At 45.3% G+C, this 11224-nt stretch overlaps 1 protein-coding gene and 1 pseudogene across 1 annotated transcript; one reads left to right on the plus strand and one right to left on the minus strand.

Moving 5' to 3' along the window:
• Nucleotides 1-339: 339 nt before the first annotated feature.
• Nucleotides 340-1557, minus strand: LOC120964855 (uncharacterized). The gene is made up of 2 exons (XM_073500516.1): nucleotides 1408-1557; nucleotides 340-1286 (listed from the first exon to the last, which is right to left on the minus strand). The coding sequence occupies exons 1-2, from the start codon at nucleotides 1532-1534 to the stop codon at nucleotides 916-918; spliced, it is 498 nt and encodes a 165-aa protein (XP_073356617.1). The 5' UTR covers nucleotides 1535-1557; the 3' UTR covers nucleotides 340-915.
• Nucleotides 1558-9405: 7848 nt separating this feature from the next.
• Nucleotides 9406-10611, plus strand: LOC120964856 (uncharacterized; annotated as a pseudogene).
• Nucleotides 10612-11224: the final 613 nt, after the last annotated feature.

An 11224-nucleotide genomic window follows, 5' to 3' on the forward strand; every position in this document is an offset into this window, starting at 1 on the left:
TTGTGGATCAAAGAAATTTTGGAGACGCAGCAAATCTCTCCTTGTAGCACCGGCGGACAGACACCCAACATTGTACAAGGCCCAAGTATGACCAAGTGTATAGGAAAATCAACAACATATACAATGCCCAATAAATACATTATGAAAACCCATTTCATGATAGTTTTAGTGATACTCTCTTGGTAGATGTTAACATTTCTTCTGTAAATTCTTCTTGAGTAATTTTATTTTTTAACTAAAGACAAAACTATAGTGTTCAAAAAGAGCAAAGAACATTGTTACCAGTGGGATTTTAACCACCCCTTCGGACCAGAACCCTAATCTGGCGCCTTAGACCAACTCGACCATATAAACTTTGTCATTTAACTGTCTTTGTGACGTGACAGCAGGAGTTCTAAACAGAATACCAGGACTATCTGTTCCAATGACACTACGACTCCCATGCAAGATGAGCTACAGCTTCGTGTCAAGGAGCAAGTTCAGAGTGCCACAGTGAAGAAGATTTTTTATTTTTGTTAGCTGCAGGAAGAGCTGAAGAATGAAGTTGGATCCCCCAGGAACGGCAACAATAACCGAACCTGTGCTGCATCCTCTGTGTTCACTTCACGGAGTTCAGCCAAAGGGCAACGATTCCATTCATTTTCACTGCAAGTGCCGCGTCTGGAATTCACTGACATGCGGGATTTTAGAACGACATGCTAAATGAAAAATCAAACGCAGGATTCGGGATTATTCTACAACCCTGTATACGGACGTGGAAGCAACGTCCCTCAACACAAAGCAAAGAAGTAACGAGAAGTCAAGCTAATATGTCCCCTCACGAGTTTCACCAAAAACATAAAAAGGACAACATTCAATCCTCCCAAAACTTCTAGATGTAGTACCCGTTTGCACATTGACAACTATGCTATGCGCCTATGGGTCAAGGGTATGGCACCAGATGCAAGGCTCCACAACATCTAGCTTAACTCTAGGGCGAACTTTTCCCACGATGTATTTTCCGATTACCAAGACCGCTGTATGGGCATCCATGGATCTATGCAAGAAGGAGCATTTACGGGACCTGCGGTCAGAACACCGGAGACCACCACCAGTGGTGTCCAGTGCAAGACGCTCCAGTGATGCTGAGTTTTCAAGAATATGGCACGTCAGCTCAACCAAGCTCTTTGAAGAGCAGAACCGCGAGATCTTCACTGTCTTGAGCTTGTCAAGCCGGTATCCTGGCAACTTCCTTAGATGCGTCGGATCTTTAGAAAGCAATTCATCAATGCATTTTTGCTGTATCAGTACCTGAAAATAAAGAAAATAGTTTAGGTAACTTGAATAAATGGTTCAACTACTGAGGCGTGTTATATTTGTCGGATAAGTGCATTCAAGAATATTTGCAGGATGAACCGTGACCTACATTCAGTGTGAACGTCTCCAAGGAGGGAGCGGCATCAAGAAAAGAAATCAGAGAAAAATAATCATAGTCTCCACGAATACTAATACTCAGGTACTTCAGGTGAAGGAACTTGCTAGGCGCCAATGCCATTGTTGTATTTACCACCTGCAGAAATATGCCACATGTTAATTAATATTCCAGGGTACCACTATTGTTGTATGCATAATAATAATGCTACTAAAAACACAGAAGGTTCCCTTCCGAGAAAAAGATCACAAAGAGTTTTAGAATATACCTCATGGAATGAAAATATGCTAAAAGTTTCAAGATTCGGCGCAATGGATGGTAGCTCTTCAAGTGCATAATAGAGGAGGCGGCAACAGAGCATCTCTAGGTTCTTCAGTTGCAATGATTCTCCAAGTGAGAACTGTACATGGTGAAATGTTGTAAAGTGAAACCTACAAATATTTGGAGCTTCGATCTTTATCGTTCGCAGTTTGTGGCATTCTAACACATGCACGGAACTGAGCCGCTGCAGCTGGGAAGGTATCTTCAAGTAAGTTATCTCGGAGCATTCCCTGAGTTCCAAATGCTCCAAAGCAACACAGCTGGAAACAATGTACCCTAACTCGTCCCCCGTAATTCGCACACAATCAAGAAACAGCACTGTCAGGCTTCTCAAGCAACCAAGTCTGACTGTAGGACGGAAGGCACAGTAAGCAAGGTTCAGATACCACATCGAGCTTACATTCGCATCAGATAGAACTTGGCATGGGAAGTTGACTTCCTCTATCTCAGGAATCGCAAGGGTAAGTTTCTCAATGCCAGGTTTAACCACTATCTCAAGCCACCTGTGGAGATATTTATAGGCATCGGACTTGTAGAAAAAGGGGAAATTAAGCTCGAATGTCTTCACGCCAATGCCTGAGTGTTTTTTCAAAATGTGATCAACTCTGCAGGCGAAATCCATGCCATCCCGCAACACTACTGTTCGAGTATTAAATATGAGGTTGGGATAGCATTTCCAAGAATTTTGAAAGGCATGAGATACGCAGGCAGCACGGGCAGCATCTCGTAGCGTCATTAGGGAATGAATATGACACCAAATGTCCTGCATCCACAAGGTTGGAAGAAGAGTTAAAGATTAGAATTGTAAAATAAAATGCCTTCCTTCGTTAGTGTGAAGGGAGGGGGAGCCAATAGAAGCATAGTGGCATTTGAGTAAACTGAGCATTGGATAGACAAGTTTTTTTTCCCCTAGTGTTATGAGTGAACAATAGCGGTTGATATGCACTTGTGTAAATCAAGATGCATGGAAGATGTATTGTTGCATAATAGCATGCTATAATACCATCTAACATAACTACCAGAAAGCCCATGTCATAGAATCCAACAGTTTTGGTGTAGTATACTTGATCAATTGGTCTCAACTTTTGATCACTAAGATAAGAAGATTTACTACCTCTGACAACTGCTGTTACCAGGACAAAGCTTTACTAAGTTCTACTACCTCTGAATTTTCATATATTATGCATATTTGATATCGTAGATCTTTGTGGATTTTTATATAGACTTGGTCTTGAGTTATGGAAATCCTAGAACTTCGATTATTTAATTTGGAACGGAGGGATAATCAACAATCTCTCGTCTTAAAAAATATATACTTAATGTGCATTGAAGTGCTGAAGTTCATTTGCAACCTTTTGCATCTGAGTGCAAGCAGTATAGGTTTTAATCTGGAGAAAGTTTGTGGCTGTCTTTGTGGCACTTCTGCTATAACTTGTCAGATATGTTACACTGAACTTGGAACAGACAAGTTATCTGTTCCAAGGCTGTTGAACATGAGAATCAGAAATCTCTCGAATTTGAAAAAAGCGACATCCCAAAGGCAAGAGTTTGCTTAAGGGCATAATATGTTACACTGAATCTGGAACAGACAAATTTTCTGCTCTTTAACAAGACTCGTGACAGACAGTTTTCTGCTGCAGACATAAATCTGGAACAATTGGAATGAAACAGAAGTAGTAACGCAGCAGGGCCACCGGAGAGCTCGGCGCAAAAATAAATCTTTATCTTTATCTTTACCTAATATTAAAAGACGGATTGTTTCTTCACTTTTTTCAGTCAGGATCGAGGCATCGACGGTTTCTTCGCCCTCGGATTTGACGGAGGAGGAAAGGGGAATGACGACGGGGCAGCGCAGGAGATGCAGGAAACTGTGGAGTTGGGCGGACATGTTTTTTTTTTTACAAAACTTGTTTGCTATATAAAAGGTAGACTTCCTTTGTTTTGTTACACAGCGGGTTACCTAGGTGGGCTGATTCAATATTGAGTACTCAATGTACGCGGGCAGGGTTCGACTCCCTCAAAACGCAGTTAATTTTAGATGTTTTTTTTCTATATACAAACGACGGACGACAAAAAATAGATCGAAGCGCACGATAGGAAATCGAAATCGAGGTGTGCTTTCTACACGGTACGAGTCGTGGCGGTCTCTATCCCAGTTGAGTTCCATCCGGCCGTGCATCATCGTCATGTACAAAGTTTTTCGGAAAGAGTCCATTTTAAACCTTGAACTCGTAAAGGTTTGGCGAATCAAACCTCAAGTCGAAATCCCTGTCGTTTGCATCCTGAACTATGCAATCCCGGTCTAGATTAAACCCTGACAAAAGTCTACCGGGATTTGTTTGGTGGTCCAGCCCATTTTTTTTTTTGCTGAAAAAAAGTTGGCTTTATTCCTTCTGTCACACGCACAGGCGGAACTCCGACCGGGCCGGCCCATGAAAACTGGCGATCGTGCGGAGCGCGAGCTTGTAACGCTAAATCCGACCAGGCCGGCCCATGAAAACTGGCGACCGTCAGCGGAGCGCGACTACCAGTTCAGCTACCGACTGAATCTGTTCAATTAGCAACACAAAGCAATATAGGCCTAAAGAAAGGGGCGCTGCTACGCGTCCGCCGGCCGATGATTTTAAAATATCCGCCGCATCGATGGCTGTTGGATCCCCGTGCTGTTAGTCGTCCGATGTAGTGCCCGCGGCCCGCATGCCCCCTCATTAATTCCCACAACAAGCGCGTTGTTGCAGAAACAAACAACCTTGCCACCGGCCCCGATAGAGCTGCGCCCAACGCGGCGCCGCCCCCAACCCGCCCATGTTCCTGCAACAAGACCCATGTTGCAAAACCTGCATTTTTGGAACATGCACATTTTTTAAAACACCCGAACAAAATTAGGAAAACGAAGATTCTTTAAAATTCGTAAACAATTTTGAAATGGGAACATTTTTAAACTCCTGATTTTTATTGAAAACACGGACATTTTTAGAATTTTATGAAATATAGGAATATTTTTTTAAACTCCAGAACAAAATTAGAACACACGAATTTTTTTTACTTTTGTGATTTTTTTAAACAGAACCAATTTTTGAAATCACAAAGATTTCTTTAAAAAGTTGTCAAAATCTAAAAAAAGCATTCTGAACAAATTTTAAAAATAAGGAACATTTTTTTAAATTCTGTCTATCGACAACACAAAGTCTCGGGTTCGAGCCAACCCTGCGGCTTACTTTTTTTTAACAAAAAAAACTAAAGCAGGCCGGCCCAGCAGGGAGCAGGGTGTGCGTCTGCGTTTTAATAAAAAAATGAATAATTTCGACCATTGAACATTTTTTTAATATACATTGAACATTTTTGTAGTATACAATGAACATTTCTTAAATACACATTGAATATTTGTGTCATATACGCTAAAAAATTTGTAAATACACAATGAACATTACTGTGATATATGCTGAACAATTTGAAAATACACAATGAACATTACTGTGATATACGCTGAACAATTTGAAAATACACAAAAAAAAGAAGAAAGTAAAAATAAACAGAAGAAACACGGATTGTTCATCGTATTAAAGTATTATTAATGGAAAAACACACAATGAAACATTTCCTTATAATGTATTAATGGAAGAAAAAGAAAAAGAAAAAAAGAAAAAAAGATAAACCGAAAGAAAAAGGCAGGAAGAACATGAAAGAACCAGAAAAAAAACCGATAAAATAAAACAAAAGGTCAACAAAAGGAATGAACGGAAAAATAAAGCAGTGAACGGGCAGCGCGGCCGCGAAATGGGCCGGCCCACGCGCGGGCATAGTCACTGCTGCTGGCGGCAAATAGGTTCCGCCACCAATCCCGGCCATCCTTTGCAATCCCTGTTTGGCAAACGACTCCAGGGTTTGATTTAGACCGGGATTGCATAGTTTAGGGTGCAAACGACACAGATTTGGACTTGAGGGTTTGATTCGCCGAACCTCTACAAGTTCAAGGTTTAAAATAGACTTTTTCCAAGTTTTTTCAGAGTCAGCAGCACCGCCTTGGTCATCCTTTTGATGCATTTTTTGTCACGAGTCATCTATTTCTGCATAGGAAAACGTTGCCATGCGGTACGCTGCTATACTGCTCGGGTCAAGTTGCCATGCGGTACGCTGCTATACTGCCCGGGTCAAGTTGCCATTCGGTACGCTACTATATTGCCGGCGCCCGCGAGCGGTGCTGCGACGGATGGTCGCAACTGCTATGGGGGGCATAGGGCGGTTGTGGCAGGCAATGCACCGCCACGAGGCTGGCGACTGCGAGCATCGGTGCTACGACGGCGATCCAGTGGTGTTACAAAATGGTGACCGCTAGTGTTGCGAGCGGTACTGCAAATGGAGCAGGGGCGCGCGCGGGGGGGGGGGGGGGGTGCGAGTATTGGTCCTACTAACGGTGACAACTAATGTTGCAAGCCGCGATGGGCGGTGCTACGACCACGGTGAGGCGGTGTTGCGAACCATGGCAAACGGACTAGGCATGGCGAGCAGTGGTGTTGCGAATGGTGACCACAAGAGCTGCAGTGGCGGGCAGTGTTGTGAGGCACGGTGGGATGGTGGTGTTTCTACAAAGCGGGACCACAGGTGTGGCGAGGGGGTCTTGTGCTGCTACAAAGGGGACTGTTTGGTGCTGCAACAATGGCACCGCTGGGAGGGCAAGCATCGATGCGACACTGATGTAGCAAGCGACAATGACAGATGTTGTGATCGGCCCAGGTCAATCTAGCAAGCGGCGACAGTGATGTTGCGAGGTGCTACAAGCCAGCGACGGCGGATGCCAAGATCCGGCGGGGGCATCGGCATTGCAAGCGGAACGGGATAGGGGGAGGGTTTGTCAAGCGAGAGATGTGTGGGAGGGGGGAGCATGGGTCCTTATGTTGCAATCTCTTTCTCAGTCACTCTCCCTGCATGTGTTGTGGGAGTGGGCAAAGAGGATGACATTGGGGAGGCGCATTGGATCGGCGAACGCTTATTAGCAACCCATCCGATGGGATGGTGCTACCTCTTGAGCTTGCGTTGGTTTTTCCCTTGAAGAGGAAAGGGTGATGCAGCAAAGTAGCATAAGTATTTCCCTCAGTTTTTGAGAACCAAGGTATCAATCCAGTAGGAGGATACACACAAGTCACATTGTACCTACACAAACAAATAACAACCTTGCAACCAACGCGATAAAGGGGTTGTCAATCCCTTCACGGCCACTTGCAAAAGTGAGATCTGATAAAGATAATAAGATAAATATTTTTGGTATTTTTATGATATAGATTGAAAAGTAAAGATTGCAAAGTAAAATAGATTGGAAACTTATATGATAGAGAATAGACCCGGGGGCCATAGGTTTCACTAGTGGCTTCCCTCAAGATAGCATAAGTATTACGGTGGGTGAACAAATTACTGTCGAGCAATTGATAGAAAAGTGCATAATTATGAGAATATCTAGGCATGATCATGTATATAGGCATCACGTCTGCGACAAGTAGACCGAAACGATTCTGCATCTACTACTATTACTCCACACATCGACCGCTATCTAGCATGCATCTAGAGTATTAAGTTCATAAGAACAGAGTAACGCATTAGGCAAGATGGCATGATGTAGAGGGATAAACTCAAGCAATATGATATAAATCCCATCTTTTTATCCTCGATGGCAATACAATACGTGTCGTTTCCCTTTCTGTCACTGGGATCGAGCAACGCAAGATTGAACCCAAAGCTAAGCACTTCTCCCATTGCAATAAAGATCAATCTAGTAGGCCAAACCAAACTGATAATTTGAAGAGACTTGCAAAGATAACAAATCATACATAAAAGAATTCAGAGGAGATTCAAATATTGTTCGTAGATAATCTTGATCATAAACCCACAATTCATCGGATCTCGACAAACACACCGCAAAAAGAATTACATCGAATAGATCTCCAAGAGAATCGAGGAGAACTTTGTATTGAGATCCAAAGAGAGAGAAGAAGCCATCTAGCTAATAACTATGGACCCGAAGGTCTGTGGTAAACTACTCACACATCATCGGAGAGGCTATGGTGTTGATGTAGAAGCCCTCCGTGATCGATTCCCCCTCCGGCGGAGCGCCGGAAAAGGCCCCAAGATGGGATCTCACGGGTACAGAAGGTTGCGGTGGTGGAAATAGGGTTTCGTGGTGCTCCTGGATGTTTTTGGGGTACATGGGTATATATAGGAGGAAGAAGTAGGTCGGTGGAGCTGCGAGGTGCCCACGAGGGTGGGGGGCGCGCCCAGGGGGCAGGTGCGCCTCCCTGCCTCGTGGCCTCCTCACTTCTTTCTTGACGTCCACTCCAAGTCCCCTGGATCACGTTTGTTCCGAAAATCACTCTCCCGAAGGTTTCATTCCGTTTGGATTCCGTTTGATATTCCTTTTCTGTGAAACACTAAAATAGGCAAAAAAACAGCAATTTGCACTGGGCCTTCGGTTAATAGGTTAGTCCCAAAAATAATATAAAAGTGTATAATAAAGCCCATTAAACATCCAAAACAGATAATATAATAGCATGAAACAATCAAAAATTATAGATACGTTGGAGACGTATCAGATGGCTCATGCCACCGCTTTGAGAAGCCCTTCTTGACCATTGAGAGATATGATTTTCTCCTTCCAACCTTCTCTTCGCCACTATATCAGACTCCCACTCTTCTCCATGCCAACATGGATCGAGAACCCAAGATATCTGTTTGTGAGTGATTCCGTCGTAATGTTCATTAGTATCAAATAGGCTTGAGCCCTTGTGTTTACATCAGTGCATAGGCTAAAAAATATACAGCGCATGATTTCTCAACATTTACTGCTTGTCCTTATTACTGCACAATATTGTTCAAGAATCCCTCTTAAGCACCTTGCAGTTTTTTGTTGCAAACCACGATTCGGCTTGATCTTGTCTGTTTCTTGCGAGTTAAACCTAATACAATATTCCATGCTAATAACACATGACATGATCATTTTCACCTAACGGGACTCAAAGCCCATCTTCATCAATAATTTCTTTCGTGAAAACCATTCTATCCGATCATAGGCTTTACTAACATATGGCCAACGCACAGTCCATGCATTTACACAACATACTCACAAGACAAGGAAGCAACAACGATTGTGAGAGAATCTAAACCGGCTCTAGCCTCCTCAGAAGGGCAAAGACTGTCCTGATGTGATCTTCGCAAACTCGGCATCCTTATCCCTTTGACTATCGAAATAGATGAAATCAAAATCCAGCATCCCACCATGATCAGCACTGCTATGGTCATATACCGGAAAGTTACAGTTGGTGTTGTCCATGAAATACTCACAAGTAGGATGCACAATCCTACTTGAGTTATTCTCGCAAACAATACAGCGACCTGTTCCGGAAATCAAAATAAAGGACATGATGAGCATTGAAAGGACGTAATGCACAAAAGAGCCATGCCGCATATAGCAAATAAAAAAGATTGCACATGTATAAACCAGTCAATGTTTATAACATCACAGTCTAAACATCACACTAAAGCTTCAATTCTAAGCTCAATCTAATATATGCATCTACCAATATTTATAAAAAAATACCCCTGCCAAAAAAGGTTAGTTTGATGCACTGTTCAGCTCATGGCCATACAAGTTATATTAGGCCCCATTTACAAGTTATATTAATTTGATGGCTTCTCCCGCTCCCGCTCCCGCTCCACCATCCTCGCCGGCCTCCCCGCCGGATGCCGCCACCCAGCCCGCTCCCGCCACCAAACACCCTCCGGCCACCCATGCGCTGGGTCTAGCCCTCTCCACCAACCCCCTCGACGAGCTGCTCCCAACTGTCGCTCCTCCACCTTCGTCGTTTTTTGATCTGCCCTATGTCAAGGCCGGGCAGGTCGCGCTCCGATGCTTCCTGGGCTGTGGCAATGCCATGGGTGTCGAGTTTGAAGACGACTGCTGCTACTACCTCCGCCTCGACATCACCACCCCGGCACTCCACCTCGCCTCGCCGCTCTACATCACCTTCAGCTACTCCAACCGCCACCTCAACGCCACAGTCGTGGCTGCTCTGCTCCAGGCCGTTCTGGGTGGATCTGCTGCCCATTTCTTCGTCGCGCAATGCTCCCCCCTGATCTTCCGCTTCCACGTTGCTTCTGCACGCGTAGCAGAGATCATCCTTGCCCAAGACCCACTCCGCTTTCGCAACTACTCCTTCTCCTTCGCTAGGACCTTGCCACCGCTCCCGCCCCCTCCTCGCTGTACGGCAACATGCATGACTCTTGCTCAGCTTCTCCAAATCCCAGACGACCTGGGTGACCACTTCTAAAGGGTCGCATGGGCACAATGCAGCTCGCTGGTCTCCATTCTCACAAACACACAGCTGCATGGATGCCGCATGTATGCGCGTGTCATCCAGTTCCTTTTGACCTAGATGCCTCCTTGATGAGCCTCACCCTTGCCTGCCTCTTTGGCGGCATCCACCACCTCTTCAACGTCACAGATGATGGAGACTCATGTTTCTCCTTCACTGTTGCGTCGCCTGATGTTGCCTCGCTCATCGCTTCCATGGGCGACTTCAGGAAGCTGGGCATGTTGATCCGCTTCCCATGGCCTCTGCCTCGGGGTGCCACCTGCTGCTTGCCTCCTCGCTTGCCACTGCCATCGTCTGCTGGAACCGCTTCTTCCTCGCCGCCGCCGGCCGATTCTGCACTGCTGCCACCTGCGTCCACAACTCTTGATCTACCCAAGGAGCGTCGACAACGGCCTGGTATTAGCTTTTTTATCGTATGCTTAATGTTAATTGCTTCTTCCAGCTTACACCACACGTGCACTACACCCAACATACACACCTGTTCTAGGTTACTTTCTTGCCGTTCTCTGTTAGTCCTAATGAACTGTTAGTTGAGTCAGCCCTAAACCACTGTTTTTCGGTCAAACAGGATTTCCTAGCAGTCAAAGTTCATGAGCATATTTACAAATCTGGCATCTTCTCTCACTCAACGAAAATTCAAATTCTCAAGCATGGGTCCCTTGATTTTGAAGGGTTTCGTCTCTTCTTATTTGACCAGCTCGAACCGGCCGTTGCCCACTGCAGTCGTTTCCTTCATGATTACACAAAGTTCGCATACCCTACTCTGCCCCCTCGATCGGAATCCATTCTTGGCCCTTTCACTCACCAGCTTGCACAAGCCCACGCGCCACAGCAGCCCCCTGCGATCGCACGCTCGCCGCACGTCCGCCTTGCCCCGCATGCGCCTGGGACCCGCCCCATGCATAATGATGACCGTACGGCGCTCTCTGACACACCAAATCTTGCAAAAGATCCGTACGCTGTGCCGGAGTTGTCGCGCGTCCCCAGGAACCCCACTCGGTCTCTCCGTCTATGCCATTTTTGGACGGCCCGTTTGCCCGCCCCGCGTCTAATCCGGACCCCGTTGCGCCGCCCTCTGTCCCCCCACGCGCAGCCCCATCAACCACAGTAACAGAGAATCTTGCCTTGGGAA

Source organism: Aegilops tauschii, chromosome 5 (genome assembly GCF_002575655.3).
Source record: "Aegilops tauschii subsp. strangulata cultivar AL8/78 chromosome 5, Aet v6.0, whole genome shotgun sequence".
Lineage (NCBI taxonomy): Eukaryota > Viridiplantae > Streptophyta > Magnoliopsida > Poales > Poaceae > Aegilops > Aegilops tauschii.

Bases quoted from the DNA above. Each gene is read 5' to 3' on its own strand.
- LOC120964855 (XM_073500516.1), bottom strand. From the start codon at position 1,534: ATGGCATTGGCGCCTAGCAAGTTCCTTCACCTGAAGTACCTGAGTATT. The intron at 1,287-1,407 runs ATGTAGGTCACG...ATTTTCAGGTAC, and splicing joins CTTGGAGACGTTCACACTGA to TGATACAGCAAAAATGCATT.